Raw genomic sequence first — 21,369 nt, 5'->3', positions numbered from 1 at the left:
ATGCCTCCTGCCAGTCAGAAAGGTTTACAACCTTAAAGAGAACTTCACATTTTGGGGGAAGGATTTCTCTTATTTTTACTAGAAAGGCAGTTAGTTACAGACAGGGAAGTAAACAGAGAGAGAGAGAGAGAGAGAGAGAGAGAGTCCACCCACTGCTTCATGCCTCAAATGGCTACAATGGCCAGAGCTGGGCTAGTCCAGAGCTAGAAGCCAGGAGCCAAGAACCAGCAGTTTCGCCTAGGCCTCCCACATGAGTACAGGAGTCCAAGGATTTGGGCCAGCCTCCGCTGCTTCCCCAAGCTGGTTGGCAGGGAGGTGGACTGGAAGTGGAGCAGCCACCAGGACTTGAACTAACACCCACTAGGCATGCCAATACCACAGGTGGAAAATTAGCCTGAAATGCCACTGTACTGGACCTGGAACTTATCTTTTAACTTTAAGTAGGCTACTGTACAAACAGTAGGAACTTTGCTCTTCTGTTTTAGTTAAACATACAGAAATTCACACATGGCTAACAGCATGTAGAATCCTGTCTGGGACAAGGGAGAAAGTGCTTTAGCGGGAGCAAGTCCATTTGCTACCCACCAGATCTTACAAAAGTTCCCTGACTTCCCTGAGCTGCCCTTCTTTGCTTCCCTTCTCTACAAAAGGGAGGCAAACTGCTTTAGACCTGGCTATGATGATCACACGCCAACTATGTCTGCAAAATGTCAGGGATGTGGCAGGCAGCACTGGTTGATCCGCTCACACACTTTGTCAGACTGAACTGTCATATCCATGTCAATTACCCTTCCAGATTTCCCTGGGAAACAAAGAGTGTTTGTTCTCTGGGGCCTAAAGAGTCCTTAAAACAGACAACTGACTGGGAATAGACGAGTGGGCTGGCTGAGCGTCAGGAGGAGGGAAGGTGTTACATAACAAAGAAGACCCAAACCGAGAGTTCACGCAGCCGGAAGCTGGCACTGTGTCCCTTGGCCTTCTGCAGGGGCAGGACCCTCACCACCTGCTGGATCACTGCTGCCTTTGCTGGTCCTGAACTCAGGGGAGTCTGGAGTCTGCCTACATGCAGGACTGTGGTTTGCCAGACATCCCTACTCGAAGCCCTGGCATCCCACAAGGCTGAGGCTGTGTTCCTTTGTTGAGTCCAGCCATTGTGATCCTACCACAGTGAGCTTTGGCCAGGCTGTGAAGACAGGGGTTCCGCTACAGATACAGCCCAATCCACAGATGCCCCAGTTGCTTCTATCAACGGAGTGATGTTTACTCAAACTACTGCATGCTGTAAATGGAATTGGAAATTTTTCTTCTGCCAGGGTCCAGGGAGACAGAAATCAGCAACTAGGAAGTAGCCTGCTCTGGATTTTCTGAGTGTTGAGTTCATCTGCAGTTCCGTCGGGGGGCCCAGACCATATAATCCTGCAGGCTTCATACAGCCTACGGGCTGGAGTTTTCCAACTGATCTCTTGGTGACTCATAATATGTAATACACTGTAACTACTATGTCAATCTGAGGGGCTTCAAACGTGTTCATGGAAATGAAATTAAAATAAGTTTATTTTGGTACAAATACTCTGGTGTCTAGGCAGGTTTTTTTTTTTTTTTTAATAATATGTATTTCCAAGAACTTTTCATTTTACTTTACTTGAAAGAAGTGCAGAGAGAGAGAGATTCATTCCCTAAACAGCTGCAATAACCGGAGTTGGGTCAGTCTGAAGCCAGAAGTCAGGCGCGTTTCCCCGAGTCTGCCACACAGAGGCAGGGCCCAAAGCCTGATGCTGTCTTCTGCTACTTTCCCAGGCACATGACCAGGAACTGGACAGGAAGTGCAGTAGCCAGACACCAACCTGCACCCATACGGGATGCCAGCGCTTCAGGGGCACAGTGGGGCTCCCTTCATGAACATTTTGATTCATATGTCATTGATTTCAAAGAAAGTCTTTTGAAGCAAAATAAATATATCTTTTAATCCACTTCCTGTGGGGTTTCTGAAGTAGTACCCTTCTTACACAGTATTGGTTGGGGATTCATCACACACTCACACGCAGGCTGTACTCATTTAGTACAAATGAGATGTGGTTTTTACACATATTTTCAAGCCTCCACTGCCTCAACCTGCGCATACAGAACCTGACTCTAGAATGTTCCTCAAAGTCTTCCTTCCTGCACTTCTACTTTTGTCGGTTACACCTGTTTGCTGGCCAAGGGGCACTGTGGTGGCAAAAGGGATTTAAAGACAGTAACTAGGAATACTCCTGGGGATACCCGACGGCAGCTGATTCAGCGTGCGTCCTTGGGGGGCTCCATGTGGACAGCCACGTCCTGTTCATGGCAAACGGTGGGATCTGTGGCATCTGTGGCTTTCTGTGACGATCACGGCGATGCCCAGTGATGCCCAGGCCCTGGTTCCCAGCAAGGCAGGATCTCTGCCACGCCTTGGTCCCAAAGTGCTTCTTAGCAGCTCACCAGTGGCCCAGGGACTCCCAGGGGAGCCACAGAGAATGGAGATTTTCCGCTTTTGGTCACACCAACTCTAGGGGTGAAAACTGAGTAATTAGTTGGCACATGTTTTGTTCACAGCTGCTCCAGCCTTCCACACTCACTCTGTATTCCAAGCGGTTTTCGATGGACAGAAATAAATCTTGGATATAAATTAGTTCTCTGCATGGACCTTGCAAGATTTACAAAGACAGCAAAGTCCTACCCTTCAAATTCTCATCACCCCTAGCATGCCGTCCAGGTCCAACCTGCCACTGCTTCTCACCTGCAGAAAGAGAGATAGCCTCTACATGGTCTCGCCAACATTTTCATTCCCTCCTCCGTCTGTTCTTGGCACAACATCCAGTGCTACACAGTGAAAATCTAAGTGGGATAACACCATTGCCGTGCGTACCATCTGCACGGCTCCCTAGCCCGGAGGTGCAAGGTCAGAGGCAGGCTGCAGCTCCCGAATGGCCTTCTTGAGATGCCCAAGTCCTTCCGTGGCCCTCCATGTCCCTCCCTCCTCTCCGGCGGACCTGCCTCCTGGAGATGCCTCCAACCACAACAGGCAAACCTCTGCCTGCTGGAAGCTGCTGCTCCCTGTGCCCAGGAAACCTGTCCCGGGCGCTTCACTGCTTTACTCCCTCACCTCCAACCGCCCAGACCTCCTCTCTGACTGTTCTTTCCACTTCCATACCAACACGTCCCAACACATTTGTCCCCTTCCTCCCTTACGACTGGTTCAGTGGTTGACTATCCCTAAGCCAAAAATCCTAAATGCTCCAAAATGAGAAACAGTCCAAGCACTGACATGACAGACCACGCAGAAAATTCCACACCTGACGTTCCCGGACAGTTCGCAGCTAAACGGCAGAGGCACAACACAGTTTATTCTGAACTCCCAAGACCTACTCAATGCACTTCAGTTGGGATATACAAATTTGTTTCCGGCAGAAAAGCATTAAAAGGATGGTCTCAAGTCACTTTTAGGCTGTGTGTATGATGTATATATGCAACATAAAAGAAATTCCTTATTTAGACTTGGGATAACTTATTATGTATAATCCCATGCAAATATCCCCCAAATTTCCCTAATCCAAAAAAAAAACTTCTGATGAGAAAGATTCCAAGGTAAGGCATATTCAACCTGGAACAAGTATTTTTATTTATTTTCTGCTTTCTCTGGTGGAAAGTAATTTCCACTAAAAGAGCTGGTTTGTGTTTTTAAAGATGTCTTTATTGATGGGGCCAGTTAATCCTCTACCTAGCAATGCAAGCATCCCATATGGGCACCCGTTTTCTAGTCCTGGCTGCCCTACTTCTGATACAGATCGCTATTTGTGGCCTGGGAAAGCATAGGTCCTTGGGTCCCTGCAACCATGTGGGAGACCCGGAAGTGGTTCTAGGCTCCTGGTTTCAGATCAGCTCACGTCTGGCCTTCGTGGCCATTTGGGGAATGAACCAGTAGAGGGAGGATGTCTCTCCCTATCTCTCCTTCTCTCTGTAAAGCTGCCTTGCAAAAAAGATTGACTTATTGAATTGTCTGAAAAGTAGAATGATTCACAAACAGGTAGATTAGTTAAATGAAAGATACAGATCTTCCAGCCACTGGTTCATTCCACAAATGGCTGTAATGGCTAGGATGGAGCCAGGAGCCTAGAAATTCATCCAGGTGTCCCACATAAGCAGCCCAGGCACTTGAACCATCTTCTGCTGCCTTTCCAGGCACATAAATAGGGAACTGCATTGGAAGTGGAACATCCAAGACTTGATCGAGTGCCCAGACATGGGATGCTGGCATCATAAACAGGCTAACCTACTGTGCCAGAACTCTGGCTCCTAAACAAGGGGCGATCTCTTTTGTTGACTGAAAGCACGTGAGCTTCTTCACACTCTGTAGATGGAGAAGCAAGCCCTACTCACCCATGCCAGGGGCCGCCATGAGAATCCGGGATATGACAACTTGGGCGATGGCCTGCTGTGCAGCATTCGCCGACTCTCCCAAGCGGTTGCCATTCTCATCGGTGACAGGAATGCCAACTTTGAGTTCCCTGCAGAGCAGAAACACCATCATGGAAGTGTGCCCACGGCCACGAGGGGAAAGACCAAAGCCCTGCTCCATCTGGATACCCACTCAAGCGTCACTTGGCACCGATGGTTCTATCTTTAAACACCATGAACAAGTTTAACAATACGACCCCGCCGCCCACCCTGTGACAGCCACAAAAGCACAGTTAACACTTAGAAGCTTCTACAATAGGGGATAATTTTTCTGATAACAGTCTGATGTGAAGTATGGATTTACTCCAATAGAAGACACAAGTCTATGTGCATGTTCAAACTCGAGACAAAAGTCCTTTGCATTACTCATTCAGCTCATTGTGCGGCTACGGAAGGAGACCCAAGCACATGGCCCTACTGTCATTTTAACTCCTGAGGCTCTCTACTTTCCTATCCACCCCAGAATGCTGTTTCCTTTTGTTTCTTCCCCTATAATTTTTTTTTTTGCCTGTTCAAAAGACAAAACAAAATAAAATAAAACAAAAATTTCAGGGTTCAGGGGAGGAACCTGTTTGAACCAATCCTTTTTCGTGGACCTTCTGTGTCTTCCCCACGCACAATGGAATACAAGCTGGAGCTACGTCTTCTAAACTTTATCTTTAAACAGGAGCGAGGCTATTCTAGACACCCATGCCCTCACCTGCAGCTCAGGTAAGGTACAGTGGTAAGCCTGGCTGGGATGCCCACCTCCTACAGCCTGCGTGTTGGCACTATTCTGGAATCCAGCTTCCTGCTAACGCATGCCCTGTGAGGCAGCACTGATGGGCCAAACAGCTGCAGAAGCCCTGGATTGGGTACTCAGTTCCTGACTGTGGCCTGCTGTCGCAAGCATTTGGGGATGAGCAAAACGGAAGCTCCGTCAGCCTCTGCTAGCTTCTCAAAGTAACGCTCCTGTGCAGTGAGCAGCCCTTGCTAAGCTTGTTTCATCAATAGCCCTCCTCTCCTCCTCCTCCCCACCCTTAGATGATTTCAAAGCAAGTCCCAGATCTGGACGAATTAAGACAGATTTTTTTTCCCAGGTCAATCAAAACGAAGTAAGACCACACGAGAGCCTCGCACCCCATCTTACCTTTGCCTCATTAACGGAATGTTGATGCAGTTGGCTGCGGCCACAGCAGCAAAGGGCACGAAGCGTCCTATCAGAGGGGACACGTGCTGCGGACGAGACAGGTCCAAGAGCGTTATCCTGCTTTCCCTGCACTACTGAAAGCAAGTATTGAGTTCTTCTCAAAAGCTCTTCAAAACACAGAGTCCTATTTGTACAGAAACGTAAGCCCGGATGATGTTTTTCCAAACCTATAGGCTTCTTTAGTGTTCCTCTGCCAACTGGCAGCATGAGCAGGCGAGGACCAGGCACACACGTCTGGGTCATCCTGGCGGTTTAGTGTAGCGGCAAGTGCAGGTCCTGGTCTAGCTTGCAGTGAATCCTGACACTGCCGGCTCCCCTCCCTCTTCTGAGCCACATGGTCTCTAAGGGCTGAAATGTGAGCATTTTACATACCGAGCCAAGCAATAACCTTGGCCTTGACCACTGGTATTAGTGATAACCCTTCCCAAACTCATTTGGAGCTAGAACTTAGATATGCAGCAGAAGATAATGATTCTAAGACATCAGTGAGAGGGCTGGCACTGTGGTGCAGCAGGCAAAGCCACAGCCTATGATGCCAGGATCCCATGTGGGTGCCATTCCAAGCCCTGGCTGCTTCCCTAACTGAGCCAGCTCACTGCTGGTGGCTTGGGAAAGGCAGCAGATGATACAAATGGCTGGGCCCTTGCCATCCACGTGGGAGAGCCAGAGGTGGCTTCTGGCTCCTGGCTTCAGCCTGGCCCAGCCATGACTGCTGCTGCAACCATTTGAGGAGTGACACAACGCACAGGAGAGTTCTCTGTCTTTCCCTCTCTCTCTGTAAATTCTTACCTTTTGGGCTGGCATCATGGCATAGTAGGTTAAACTTCTGCCTGCCGTACTAATATTCTATATGGGTACCAGTTTGCGTCCTGGGTGTTCATTTCGCATCCAGCTGCCTGTTCTTGGGCCCCTGTGCCCACACAGGAGACCTGGAACAAGCTTTGGAGCACCCTAGCTCTGGTCATTTGTGGCCATTTGAGGAGTGAACCAGAGGGTGAAAGATCTCTCTGTCTCTGCTTTTCTCTCAAATAACATCTGTCCCTTGAACAAAAAAAAACAACTGAATCTATTAATCTGTGACTTTCAAATAAAAATTTGAAAAACTGAAGAAGGAATACAGGAGCCTAGGGCCAGACTGGTGGAAACAAATGAAGAAGCTCCACTACTGAAATAGAAATCCGAGTACCTTGGCCAGTGCATTCAGTCCCAGAGCTGTGGCCACAGCCCCCGTCGTCGCAGACACGTAAGCTGTCCCCAGTTCCCTGGGAAGAGAAAAAGATGCTGCATGAATGGTGAGAGAACGCCAGGAACTGTGGGTATGTTACTGGGACTCAAGGAGAAATAGGACAAGGAACGGAGAATCGGGCAGGGGGCATGATGTTTGACCTCAGGATGCTGATGAAGACGTGGTGCCCCTACCAGAGCACCTGAGCTGCACACACGCCTCAGCTCCGGGCTCCAGCTTTCTGCTAACAGAGATCCTAGCAATCAGCCGTGGCTCCCACAGTTGGAGCCCCGCCGCCCACGTGGGAGACCTCGATTGAGTTCCTACACACTGGTTCTGCCTCAGGCAGGCCCCAACCAGTGTAGGCCTTGGGGCGTGCACACTCTCTCAAAGAAACACAAATGTTAAAAAATGAGAACAATAAAATGGCATACTTAAGAAAGGAGAATCTACAAAGCAAATGCATTGTTACTCTACGAGGGGAAGAATCTAGAAAAGAAAGTGAAGACCAGAAAGGTCTTCATCCTGGACTACATTGTTAAACAGGTGCACATCTAGTTATGCACTTAAGGGGCAGGGACTGCTGAGGAAGAAGGAGGTTGGAAAGCAAGGAAATGCATACACGGCTAGACATCTGGAGGTATCTGCTTACATAAAAATCCTCCCTCGATATTAAATAAACATACGCAAAGGGAAAATGCACTGGTGTTGTTCTTACAATGAGACTGCAATGGCTCATTTTCAACATGCAATTAAGTACGAGCAAGTCTCTTAAAACTGCAAAAGTGACAAACGTGGCTGGTTTGAGGCTTTTAATCATCTCTGTTCTGTACAATGACAGTAGAAGAATAGGGGCAGTCAAGAACAATTGGAAGTGATTGAAAAAAAAAAAAAAGACAAGAACTATTTTTTCCTTTCCAGTATTACACAACTTATGTTAGCATTTGTGGTTAATCTCTAGCCTGTCTAACAAAAATTTATGGGACGGCCTGGCACAATAGCCCTGTGGCTAAAGTCCTCACCTTGCATGCACAGGATCCCATATGACCACCAGTTTGTGTCCTGGCCACCCTGCTTCCCATCCAGCTCCTTGCTTGTGGCCTGGGAAAGCAGCCAAGGATGGCCCAAAACCTTGGGACCCTGCACCCACGTGGGAGACCTGGAAGAGGCTCCAAGCTCCTGGCTTCATATTGGCTCAGCTCTGGCTGTTGCGGCCACTTGGGGAGTGACTCATCGGATGGAAGATCTTCCTCTCTGTCTCTCCTTCTCTCTGTATATCTGACTCCTAACAAAAACAGATGAATCTTTGTCCCTTGATTTCAGCTGAGACCTCATGGCCGACATCTGTTTTGATATTGGTGGCCACTGATGGATTCCAGACCAATGGGGGTGAGGGCAGTCAGTCACTTAGCAGAGGCCAGACCCTGTGCGGTCTGCTCTGATTCGTGCGGGGGCAGTGACCTCAAGGATGTCAGAATGGAACTGTCCTCCGGGACCATCACCCACACGTGAGAGTGAGGTCTGAGCACACAGGCTGGAAGCCAAGTTATCATGATTGGAGGAGACAGACTTTATTACGTGTACTGTGCGCTGTCTGGGACAATGTAGAGAGAGCTTGGTTTGAAAACAGGCAAGAACACGTATATCAAACATGGGGTGAGACCTCAGCCTTACTTCACAGTGAGGGGCGCGTCTCCACTCCGGTTGGTGTAATTGACCACAGCGTTGAAGGATTGGTTGATCCACTGCCAGAACAGCACAGCCGGCGTGGTCCTGCAACACAGCATTCTGTCACTGTCCCCACCACGTGTCACCAGGACCCAGCCCCCCTTGCCAAACAGAACAACCGAGGAGGACAGTTATGAGACAAGAGTTATGCTGACGAAGGGGGCATTCCAGGGGCACAACAGCTACAGCTTGGGGTCTGTGAGGCTGGGCAGACCCCGACCCTCTCTGCTCATCTTGTCCCTAAGGATGGCACCGTGGTCAGAGGCTGCCTAGCAGCACGGAGCCAGACTTATGGAGAACCGGGTGCAGAGCTTTTCTGTTTGGGAAGAAAGAAGCCACTGGTGGACACCGGCAGTCCCGGCCCCTTCTCGCTGCACCTGAGGTCCCCTGTGCTGATGGCTGTCTGAGGTCCAAGGCTGTGCTGAGGTCACACCTACAGTAACTGATGCACACACCTGTACCTAGATCCGGTGTGGGGCAAAGTCTGTCCACAGGCTGTGCAATTCTGGGTGACATTCAAAATTCAACCACTCTATAGAGGGCTTTTTTCAGCGCATTATTTTGTATGGGCTGCAAATGATCACGCCGTTAGTATTCAACTGGCCCCAGGAGGAACAGCTTCCCCACCCTTGATCTGTACAAAGGGATTTAAGACGATTTGCTCACAGCCTCTGCTTTTTTTGTTTTTCTTTCTTTGTCTACTGAAATCTCTCCAGTATGTTCCTTTGGAACAGCACAGAGAATATTATTTGGCAGAGGGAAAATATAAAGTTACCAGTCCTGATTCACAAAATGGAACTGAGAGTAAAATGACATTTTCTTTTTGAAGCAGCAACATCTGAATTTTAACTTAAAAAAAAAGTAGTCTATCTATACCTCATTTATTACAGAGAAAATAAAAAAAAATATTCAGTATCTTTTTTAGACATTTCTAACTCTTCCCCCACTCCGTTCTTGGTGGCATCATTCAGGGAGTGAGTGCCCCTCAGTTAATTGTAGTCTCAGGGGATCTTTCAATGCTTCAGGACATCATTGCTGAGTGCTTCCACGGTCACTAGTTCGGACAAGCTGGATATGCGAGTATTTTTTAGAAAATTTGTTCTATGGGTTCAGTGTTGTGCCTCAGCAGGTTAAACTGCCACCAACAACACTGGCATTTTATACAGGTGCCAGTGCGTGTCCCACCTGCTCCACTTAGGATACAGCTCCCTGCTAACGGCCTGGGAAAAGCAGCAGAAGGCGACCTAAGTACTTTGGATTCTACTACCCACACAGGAATCCTGGAAGAAGCTCCCGGATCCTGGCACTGCCTGGCCCAGTTCTGACCATTGTAGTCATTTGGGGAGTGAGCCAGCAGATGAAGATCTCCACCTCTCCTCTCTCTCTCAACTCTTACAAATACATAAATCTTTAAAAAAAAATCTTCTGAAAGCCAGTTTCAGTATGTCTCACATGCGAACGAGAAAGACCATCCACTGGTCCAATTGCACCTGCATACACTGGGCTTCAGTAAAACACATCCTACGCTGACGACCTGGGACTCAAATGTCATGAAAGCCAGGACAATACATTTGTCTTGCGACGTGCAAAGGAACACCTGCCCTTGGGGAAAACTGTTTGTAGCAGAAAACAAACTCTTTGTGCTTCTCCTTTCCCAAGTCCTCCCCCAAATAAAATAACCCCACCACCAATTTTGCCCCCCAATTTTCCTCGCTTTCACATGTTTCTGGGGTGCAGTGTGATGCTCTGATACATGTCCATGTTGTGGAATCAAACGCGTGAACACATCATCCCATACAAGTGTGTGTTTGAGTTAACTACTCACAGTGGAAGGCAGGCCGGAAGCTACGCAGAGGACTGCCTTTCCGGACCGGATGCCCGGCTCACCTGTAAAACGTCATCATGCAGCCGGTGATGGTCATGTTCATGGGGACCTGAGCTGACATGCGCCCTATCAGGATCATCTTCTCACCCGTGTCGGGGTGAAACGCCGAGTCGTAAATGTACTTGGCCCTCCACAGCTCATTTTCCGTGAGACCTAGAGGAATAATTCCTTGTCTGGGAAAACAACAACACATCACATGGCGACCGTCCATCTCCCGGTTCTCACCAGTGCCGCTTCCCGGAAACAACTGGGCCGGGTTGCTGGGACCCGCCTAACTGCCGCAGCCAGTCGGGGGCCGCTTAGAGACGGCGGGGCAGAACGGGCACCTCCAACACTGCACCGCAACACTTCTCACATTGTCTGTGATTTGGGAGAAGCAAAGAAATCTAAATCTTTGGTGCAATAAGGAAGTCTCCAATTTTGAAGCCTTTGTGTGGAATGCCATCCCCAGAGATGTCCTGTACAAATCGTGAAATATTTCTATTCTTGTAGACAAAGGCTATGGCCATCAAAGATAATGAATTAGTTTTAAACCTCTGGCTTGGACATCCAGATAGGTGAAAAGTAAAGATTCAGGTACATATGCATTATTTTTTTTTTCTTCTATAACCGCTTCCCCCGCACAAAACGCCAAAACTCAAAAGGCATGTTCGCTGCCAGGAATTGGACAATTCAGAAACGCATCAGTGTGACCGAACCCTTCGCCTCCCCCTCCCCACAGCCACACGGCAGTCCCGTGAATATCTTCGGCCTTTCTTCTAGCATCCACGCAGCAACTGCGTGTTTGTTTAAGGACAGCACGCTACACGTGGTGCTGCATAACCACCCTTTTCACCCAGACGCATGCGCAGCTGAATAATGTCTCCCCTCAAATTCACGTTCATCTAGAATGTGATCTCATTCAGAAACGTTCTCTGCCAATTCGATTACAGCCACCCTTTGGGGTTTTCAAGTCCAAGGTGCTCGAATTCTGTAGATGAACTGGCATAGTATTTGCATAGAAGCTACGCAACGCTCTGGATACTTAACATCAGAGACCTTCGCGCGTGGTCCACAATGACCGCAGCACTCTGACGGCGGGGCACGTTGCCCAGGGCTGCACTGAACACAGCCATCCCTCTGCACCCAGAGGGGTTTGCCTCCAGGGTGCCCCTTGGTGACCACAAGCCATGGCTGTGCAAGGCCCTGGCGCGGAATCCTGCAGTATCAGAACCCACACATAACCGCCTACGTACTCCAAACCACCTCTAGGTTACTCACACCTGCAGCACAGAAAAATGATAAGGACAGTGTGTGCATGCAATTGTTTTCCAATCTCCCATCTCCAGCTACAGGCAACTTGCTTTTTGCACGATGCCGTCTCTTCCAGGGATAAGAAAAAGCATGGGGTGGTTGCATCAGAGAAGAGGAGGCGGGTGCTGGGAAAAGAGGCTGTCCCAGATTGGCACTCAGAGGCAGGAGGAAGAACCGCCTTTGAATATTGGCCTTTAAGGGTCAGCAATGGGGGATATTGGTCTTCCCACCTTTTAGTTTTTGGCTAAAAAAAAAAAAATTGGGGCACTATTGCCAAAAAAAATAAAAAGATAAAAAAGAATTGGGCAACCACTAAGTGAAGGTTTAGAAGAAACAGACTAACCGAACGGCTTCCATTACACACGCAGTACCTGTAATCATGGACTACTTTTTTTGCATTCTCTAGTTGTTCGTTGGTTAACAGAATGTTCCTGGGATCCGTAACGGTGAAGAAATGATTGGCACGGCCGACGAAAGTGCTTTGGTCCCATCGAGGCTCGCGGATGTTAATGTTGGGTGGGAGTGTTCCAGACATCGTCCTGTACTGCACAAAGACAAGGCCACGTGAGTTTCACACCCCTGGACTGCCCCGACACGCACAGACTCACTCACTCCTCCTACTGAAAAATCAACGTCATGACAACAGCAGAGAGGCGCTCCCAACCCAAAGCTAACTTGGTCTCAAGTCTCACTTGAGCTATATCCAACTTCAACCCTTTCCCAGATGTATTTTTCTTTCAGATGCATGTTTTCCCACATTCCTTATTTGTCAGAACCCTAACACAGTGGAGAAAAATAGAAACGTGGACAGTTTTCAAACAGCATGGCCAGCCACGGGGTCTAAGTCTGAATCCCTTGTGCTGTAAGCTAGCCTGAGCTCCGGTCTACCAGATGAACCCTCTGTCCCAAGAGGACTGACTAGTGACACCAAGAAAAAAGCAGTAGTGCCCGGACATGACACGATTCAGGTTCATTCAGCCTTGTTGAGCACACGTACTGCCAGCCCAAAATGTAAAATTCTATTCTTCCTCCTCAGCGCTGGGTATGCAGTAAGGAAAAAAACTGGCCTGACAGCCTATGAAAAGGCGTAGCAATGCAGTATGCAATTTCCCACACAAACTTTCTACTGTCTGTCCAAGAACCAGCATTTTTCCACAATGGCAATTGACTTCTTTCTCAAAGCAATTCATGCTTATTTTATAACCATACTGTATTATTATAATATATGCTTCATAATGAAAAATATAAATTTGAGAGGAAATGAAAAAAAAATACCCATAATCTAACCACTTTGAAATAATCATGGTTAATATTTTGTTACATTCTTTTGGAAACATTTTCCGAACATGTTATCATATAATTTAAACGAGAAGTCCCCAGTTATCCACCAGTGAGGCACTCCAAGCCTCCCAGCTGACGCCTGAAAGCGCAACATTGCACAAGGCTCTCAACCCGGGGGTCTCTCCCCCTCTATAAACACCTGTGCTCCAGCTTGGTTTATAAACCAGGCCCAGGCATGAACAACAGCAGCCAATCAAACAGAACAAGTGTAACGATTGACTACAGCAAAGGTTGAGCTCATGGGATCCCTTCCTTGCTCTCAAAATTCCTTAAAAGTGCAGTCACAATTTTCTGCTGGGCGTTTTCAAACCTCAGTGGATCAGGGGTAACTAACTGATACAGAGGAAAGAGCAGTTGTGTAGAGGGGTAGGCCGGGGATGGGGGGCTCTCGCACATCTGTGGGGAAGCAGCTGAATTCTCAACTCCCTCAGCTGCCCGATGTCTGAAGCATCCAAGATGTGCCTGGGTGTTGAGACACAGTGGGGTCACCATCACTTGGGACCCGCTTTCTCTAACAGTGTTTGTGTGAGTCTTGGCTGTCCAACCTCTGATCCCATGTGAGTCCGGCAGGTCCACTTCTGATCCAGCTCCTTGCTAATTCACCTGGAAAAGCAGAAGACAGCCTGGGTGTTTGGGCCGTTGCCACCTGCAAGGGGCGGTTTCAGCATCAGGTGCACAGGACTCCACAGGTGCCCTGGCCATTCACCCCTGTGCCCATGATCCTGGGCTCGGTCACGGCTGCACACACAGGAGGCTGCAAGCTACTCCCTGCCTTGCCTCTGCCTTCCCTAGGCCCACACGGCCTGTGACGTTCCCCAGGGGACACCTGATACCAGAAAACCAAGTACCATGTCACCTTTCTTTCCTTTCGAGTTTTTACTATTGCCATGTCTCCTTTAGGCTTAACACAAACAGTTGAAGCAAAAGTTAGAGCGTAGCTTTATAGATTTCTAGTTTCTCAGGGACAGAGTGGCTCCATCACAGCCAGCCGTTGCCGGGATCATTTTATCAAATGGTTGCTTTAGGAAAAGAAAGGCTAGGTAGGGCAAAGATAGCATCTGACACCTGACCCATCCCCTGGGTTCACCAGAGAGATAAGGATGCAGAAGGCCAGGGAGGGGGTGGGGGCTGTGTGGCTGATGTCCTGGAGCCACCCGGAACTAGAGAATCCAGAGAGACTGCGCTCCAGGGCACTCTCTCCAGCTAGTGAGCATGCCAAGACCACGCTGCCAACTGGTGTGTGCAGGGTTGGCGTCTTTGAGGTCCCGCCTTCCTCCTGTTGCCCACTGCACCAAGCAGTGCCACACTGCTAGTGAGTCAGAACACTAGCAAGCCTTCTCTGGCAGACGTAGGGACAGGAGAGGGATGGGGCAAGCAGCTCTAATGGCTTGGGGTGGTTTCTATTATACACAAGGAACTGGACTAGACACTTCTGCCTACACATGCAGCACCAGCGTCAGGGTATCCCCCATTCTCACAGCAAGGGGTCCCCTATGACACACACGTAACGCAGGAGCAAAGGTAACATCCCCAGGTGTCACCCACAGCCAGGCTGGGCCAGCCCAGCAGGAAGGAAGGGGGGCTCTGACAGAGAGGTCCATGGATGGCTTTACACGGGGGAGGCAGAAAACAGGCCCGCTGAGATGCCCACCCTCAGAATCTGAGGACATGTGACCTGGCAGGCGACTGAGGATCTTGAAAAGGGGAGACTGCCTCAGATTGTCCTCGGAGGGGCTGATGCAACAAGGGTCTCTCCAAGACAATGAAGGGAGAGGGGAGGCCTGCGTTGTAGCATAGTAAAATAAGCCGCTGCTTGCAATGCTGACACATAACACGGTGTCAGTTTGAGTTCTACGGCTCAAGATCTAGCTCCCTGACGCTCCTGGGAAGGCAGCAGAAGATGGTCCCACGCAGGTGGGTCATCAGGATAGAGCCCCTGACTCCTGGCTTCAGTCCAGCCTAGACTTAACTGTTGCAGTTACTTGGGGAGTGAGCCAGCAGATGGACGTACATGCTATTTCTCTCTTGCTCTTTCCTTCAAGTAAATAAATAAGATCATTTATATATTCAAAAAGAAACAGGCAGAGAGAGAAAGAGAGAGAGAAAAAAGGCAGGAGAGACAGGCAGTGAGCACAGGAAGATGTACAGGTGCTGAGACCAGAGCTTCCGGTTCCCAAAAGGCAGGGACGGGGCACGTGCCCTTGTGGGTGCAGGTGGCCCTCAAGGCCCTTGAGGGAAAGGCTCAGGCCTCAGGATGGCACTCCTGGCAGGTGGAGGAGCCTCTGAGAGGCTTTGGGGGGGGGGCCCAGTGTCTCTCACCCTTCTTGTCTGTTGATGTGAGTTCCCTCCTGCCCCCTTCCATCCCAATCTGTCACCATCACCCTCCCCAGGGCCCGATCCAACAGGGCTGCCTGTTCCAGGATTCCGGAAGAAGCAAAGCTGTGAGCTACAGGAGAATTCTGTGCCAGTCAGCAGGCTGCCTCCTGCTGGGGCTGTGGAAAGACACAGAGCTAACGAACATGGGACCTCTCTCCCCCAAAGCCTCCGTGGGAACAGCTGCCCATTCTGGACTCAGGCTTCCAGAGCCACAACACTCCAAAGCTGCCTCGCTTTGTCTTGTTCAACGTGCAGCAATGTCTCATTTGCACTCCCTGTAGCAGCATGACAAGTACCCGCTTGACTCCATAACTGTGTCTCCTCTACTCCCCAAATTGAAAGGATGTTAGCATTCTCCCCAAACAGCTGATCTCAAAGCAGACAGGTTTCATGAACTAGGATCCTATGTTTCAATTAGACAAGCCTTTTCCACCTGTGAACTTTCACACAAGAGTGCCACAGTCTCACTTTGGCCAACTTTTATAACCAGGGGCTCCTGCGTCTTTGCTTCACTTGAGAGGCAAAGATACAGTGACAGAGAGCTCCCGCCTGATGCTAGTCAGGAGGGAGCCAGGAGCTTCTTTCGGGTCTCCCACGTGGCTGCAGGGAGACCTAAGCACTTGGGCCATTCTGTGTTGCCTTCCCAAACATATTAGCAGGGAGCTGGATCAGAAGTAGAACAGCTGGAACTAAAACTGGCCCACACATGGGATGCCCATGTTGCAAGGGAGGTTTAGCCTGATATGCCACAATGTAATAAGCTTATTTTTTTTTAACTTATCTCCTAACTGTACATTAAAACTGATGAGACCTGGTCTCTCTTTGTGCCTTGGATTCAGGAGGGAGGGGCTGCAGATTCCTGCTGTGACAATGCCATGGGGCAACTCTGTGCCAGGATTTGAACCAGGGCCTTACTGCATTGGCAGCTATGTGGGGGTCCTCGGGGGGGGCTTGGGGGAGGGGGGAGTCCTCCCTGCCGCTCACACTTTAATCAACATCAGTAGGGTCCATGAGTGTCACGGCTGGACTATCTGTAGCAGCTGGCGATGGGGGTACAAGTGTGACACTCAAGTGGGCTCTGAGACAAGCACTTTTGAAACGGAAGTTGCTGTCTACTTTGTCTCGCAAGATTGCCGACCCTCTTGCATCAGCTCTTGTGTCTGGTCGACCTGCCTTCGCGCGCCAGGCAGCATGGGTTTGGCTCTTCTGCTCTCAATGGGGTTCATCATGAACCAACAGGTCATCCTGTCCCCTCTGGCTGCCGTCCCTGGTGGAGGGAACCTTGGCCAAGGGAGAGGAGCACAAGTGTCAAAGACTCTTTCTCCAAGACAAACAACAACAAAAAAGAATTTTCCAGATCTCTAGAGACAGCGAGTCAGCAGTCAATGTGCTGTACTAGGAACTCACTAACAAAGGCCTTCAATCCCAGCTGAAGATTAAACTAAGTGGTGAAGCCAGAAGTCTGTTGCGAGTGGGTGCAAATTAACTTGTTTTCAAAGTGTTACGTTTTGGCCAGGCTGTGAAGCAGCCTGTTAGGGTTACCATGACGACCCTAGGGACACCAGGGGCCCGGTCCTGGACCGAGGCTCAACCTGCACTGTGAGATGACTCCGTCCTCACTCGCACCCTCCGATCCAGTTCCCTGAGTGCTGTGCATGCCACCCTGCGCACCAGCTGGTGGCTAGCGGTGACAGGACCACCGAGGGCAATCGCACTGACCTGCGAGCAGCCTGCAAAGCAAGTGAGCTCTGGGCTGGGCATCCACACCCAGCGCTCTCTGTCCAAGGACACGGCCGCGGGAGAAAAAGGGAGCAGAAAACCGAACGTGGTGCACAGACCTGGATTCCTTCAAAGGGCATTTCCTCTTGGAGACAGACTGGCAAATGCTTTTGTGTCGAAGGGATGGTGCGGCAGGAGACACGGGGCCTGCGCAGTCTGAGGAAGACCTGGCCAACTGCCACCTCCGGCCTTCCTCCCCACCACCACCACACTCTTCCTTGCAGCACCACCTCCCTGTCCTGTTTAACAGGTGACAGTGTGACCACTGTTCACATTCAGACCTCAGGACTGACTCTGGGTTTCCTGAGCAGTGACTTAGGGTAAAGTTTTCATCCACTTTTTAAAGTTACACGGATTTTCACTTGCTACAATAGTACAAGCCTATAAAAATGATACAATATAACCCAATTGCAATTATTTTGGACACATGCTGTCCAATGTTTTTTGCCCTTCAGATCAAGTAGACAGCGCGTATAGCAAAGTCTATGAGCACATTTTACACATTAACAGCAGTGAGTGAAACAAAAACTTAATAACCTTGAACTTTGGGCAGTTTATTATAGCTTTTATATGAAATCTAACTTCATGTTGTTTTACATATGCCAAATGACCCCTACCTATTACCCATAACTGCGCCCCACCACAAGCTGGGGCTGGAGTCACAAACCAGCAAGCCAGCAAGTTTCAAGTGACAGGAACCCAATTATCTGAGCTGTCACTGCTGTGTCCCGGGGTGTGCACAGGCAGGGCACCAGGCGGGGGCTGCGACTGCATATCCAACTCAAAGACTCTGTATCTTAGCCAAACACCTGCTATTCCCTCCCCTCCCCCACCCCACCTTTAAAAAAAATAATATCTTTACTTATTTGAAAGTCAGAAAGACTTTAACGAGACTTTAAAGACTTATTTAAAGAGAAAGAAGGAGAGACACAGAGAAATCCTCCACCTGCTGGCTCACTCCCCAGACGGTGGCCATGGCTGGGAGCTTCTTCCAGGTCACCTAGGTGCTTGGCAGGGACCCAAGCATCTGAGCCGTCGTCCTCTGCTGCTCTTCATGTGCACACTAGCAGGCAGCTGGATGGGAAGGGAGGCAGACAGGACAGGCACTGGTGCCAGTATGGGATGCACACAGAGGCTTTGCCAACTACACCACAATTCTGGCCCTACTTTTAAAAAAACAGATCTATTTATTCGAAAGGCAGAGTTGTGAGGGGGAATGAGAGAGGTCTTCTGTCTGCTTCAACTACCCAAGTCTTTCTCCTGAATACCCACATGGCCTCAGAGACGCCATGCAATCAAACCGGGAATGTACACTCGGAACACTTGTAGATTACAGCTGGCTGAGGACTGACACCTGCTCTGCAAGCAGCGGCTGCTTTTGTCAGACACCTGCAGGGCCACGGGAAGACACGAGCTACTGGAATTCCGGAGTTTCTTGCCAAAGGCTCCATTCTTCCTTCCCAAACAGGTCACTCCCATCTTCTAGGTTAAGCCTGACTTCAGCACCAGCCTGGAAGTCCCCCGTGCATTCCCTCGCCCACCCTGTTCTGACTACGATACCCAGAACATGGCAGCAGCACAGTAAACTGGGGCTGCATGGAGAAGGGGGTCCAGAGGCATCCATGCCGGAATCGAGATGGTGAGGCTGAAGCAAGATTAAGCAACGTGAGGAACGTACAGAGAACGGTTTGGGGTCCAGAGGGCACCTGTCCACGGATGGTTATCCGTCCAAGCTCTGAGGCCCAAGCTCTCAACACTCACTCACTGAGGGCCTCCTGGGTGGAAGCCATTGCAAGGTATAGGGGACAGACAGGCCAAGCAAGACAGAGAACCCCAGTATGTGGGGAGACCAAACTGAGTCAACAGGGCCTGACACAAGTGCTCAACTGGCTAATCCTTTCCCTTCAAGTGCCGGGATCCCGTTTGGGAGCCTGCCTGCGTTTAGACTGCTCTCACTTCCCATCCAGCTCCCTGCTTGTGGTCTGGGAAAGCAGTCAAGGACGGCCCAAAGCCTTGGGACCCTGCAGCCGCATGGGAGACCCAGAAGAACTCTGGGCTCCTGGCTTCAGAGAGGGCTCAGCTCTGGCCTTTGTGGCCATTGGGGAATGAGTCATCCTCTCTGTCTCTCCCTCCTCTCTGTATATCTGCCTTTCCAATAAAAATAAATCTTAAAAAGAAAGAAAGAAAGAAAAGAAAAAGCAAAGCAAAGAAAAAAAGCAAAGAAGGGATGGATAAAGAGCATGTGCAGGGGATGGCTGGTTTTAGACAACACTGCCATGGGAATGCGTGTGAGGAGGTAAGCCCCAGAGTAGGGCTCAGGGGGCCCTACTCTAGCTGTGTGACCTTGGGCAGGACACTCCATCTCTCTGAGCCCCACTTCTCATCCCTGCATTGTTCAGAGGAGACACGGCCTCCAGCAGGGGTTGAAAGAGTGTAAGAGCAAATGGATCTAAGTCACCCTGCACGAATGGTAAGACAGGGCTCTGTGGCACACGGAAAAGATGAAGAAATAATGCAGGAAATTCAAGGTCCACGTGTCGTGCTCGCACTGCTGCTCCAGGGAACTGTACATGCCCATCCCAGCCTGGCAGGATTCAGAGTCCCAGGGCAGGGGCCGGGGTCTCCTCTCACAGGCCCCAGAGTGAGAGTCCAGGGCCAGCTTTCATCTGGCCACCGGGAGGGAGCCGGCGTGCGGGGGCTCGGTGGCCTTGCTCGAGGCAGCCATCTTGTGTGTGTGTGCAGTCAGGGTGTTGGGGCAGCCCGGCAGGGTGCACGGCGCGTGGAAAATCGATCCCTTCCCACTGTGGGGGAGCCTCGCTCCGCCAGCGGGCTCGGGGGTCGCCAGGGACCTCGGGATGCCAATAGCGGGGGAGCCCCAGGTGGTGGGGGCGCTGCCAGGTGGCGGTGGCACGGGGCAGGAATCTGTAAGGGGGACAGGGATACCCCTCTCCCCAACCTTAGGCATCTTCCTCAGCTCCGGAGGAGGGGGCTTGTGACCGGGGAGCCCAAGGGTTCCCTCCTGCAGCTGGCCTGCAAATGCGCGCGGCGCTGCCGGAGCCTGCGCGCCTCCATTGGACTCCCTGAACCTGTTCCATCCGCCAGGGCCGGGCCAGCAACCCACGACTCACCGCTTCTCCCGGGCCGCCGCCCGCGCTGCTTGCAGGTCCCAAGTCGCGCTGCCTCCTCCTCCGCCACCGCCACCGGAAGCGTTCCACCCGCCCCGGCGGCCCTGCGCGCCGCCGCCTTCCTGGAGCGCGCCCCTGAGCGCGCGCTTGCGCGTGCACCCTGGAACCAGTTCCGTGGGCGGTTGTGGACCCGCCCTCAGCGTCTCAGCCATCCTCCCAGCCTCGCTAGAGCCCGGCAGGATCCCTGAAACGCGCGCCCTTGCTCTGGCCCTGCTCCCTAGCTCTAACTCCCAAATTGCTCATCACAGGGCAGTGGGGACCAAGGTGGGAGCTAGAAGTGGTCTCTAGGAGGCACAGGGTTGGCTGGAAGGGAAGGTTCAGTAGTGAGAAATGAATCCAGGACCTGTTGCCATCACAACCATAGACCCTCTGGGCTATTGGTGTTCCTGAGCGTGTGGATTGCCCACAGGATTTCCTGCCACGCCCGCTGTCAGCTGTGAGCTGTCACTGGCTTTGCTGATCTTGGCAGGGCTTTGCAGGGCCTGGGGCCATCGCCGGAACAGCTGGACTGCCCTGGGTATGCTTCACGTGTGTGGTATTCCAGCAAGCTGGCTGCAGCAAGTACACGTGGCAGGGGCTGAGAAGGGGGGCGAGAGCAACCTCGCTACCGCTTGGCACGTCTTCCCTTAGGTGGCATGCTATTGATCCAAGCTAGTCTTCGGACCCTCCCCCCACACCCCGCCCTTTCAGGGCAGGAAATGGGCTGTCTCTGAAAGAGAGGAATGTCCTCTGGCGTTGTCCACATGTCGAGATACACAGACGGGTGGACAACGTTTCCTTTTGTAAATGTTTTCTGGCATCCCTTTTACCTTGAAAGCATCACAGCCCCCTCCCCTGCCTTATTTATGTTTCAGATCCACTAATCCTAAGACTTCATCTGCCACTCTTA

The 21,369-nt window shown here is 50.7% G+C and overlaps 1 protein-coding gene across 4 annotated transcripts in view; it reads right to left on the bottom strand.

Moving 5' to 3' along the window:
• Positions 1-20,524, bottom strand: part of SFXN1 (sideroflexin 1) — a 36,039-nt gene extending 15,515 nt beyond the window's left edge. Inside the window, exons 1-7 of one of the 4 annotated variants that reach the window (XM_040972465.1) lie at positions 20,424-20,524; positions 12,171-12,343; positions 10,509-10,679; positions 8,568-8,666; positions 6,855-6,930; positions 5,609-5,694; positions 4,402-4,529 (exon numbers count right to left, since the gene is read on the bottom strand). In XM_040972465.1, the coding sequence (XP_040828399.1) occupies positions 4,402-4,529; positions 5,609-5,694; positions 6,855-6,930; positions 8,568-8,666; positions 10,509-10,679; positions 12,171-12,334 (724 nt within the window). In that variant the 5' untranslated portion in view covers positions 12,335-12,343; positions 20,424-20,524. Of the gene's footprint in view, positions 1-4,401; positions 4,530-5,608; positions 5,695-6,854; positions 6,931-8,567; positions 8,667-10,508; positions 10,680-12,170; positions 12,344-13,685; positions 13,768-20,423 lie in introns of those variants that run through there. The other 3 variants (XM_040972448.1, XM_040972440.1, XM_040972457.1) reach the window with 3 other exon arrangements.
• Positions 20,525-21,369: the final 845 nt, after the last annotated feature.

This window comes from Ochotona curzoniae, unplaced genomic scaffold (genome assembly GCF_017591425.1).
Source record: "Ochotona curzoniae isolate NIBS_2020 unplaced genomic scaffold, NIBS_Ocur_1.0 contig_1, whole genome shotgun sequence".
NCBI lineage: Eukaryota > Metazoa > Chordata > Mammalia > Lagomorpha > Ochotonidae > Ochotona > Ochotona curzoniae.
This window is presented reverse-complemented; position numbering and strand designations above follow the sequence as displayed.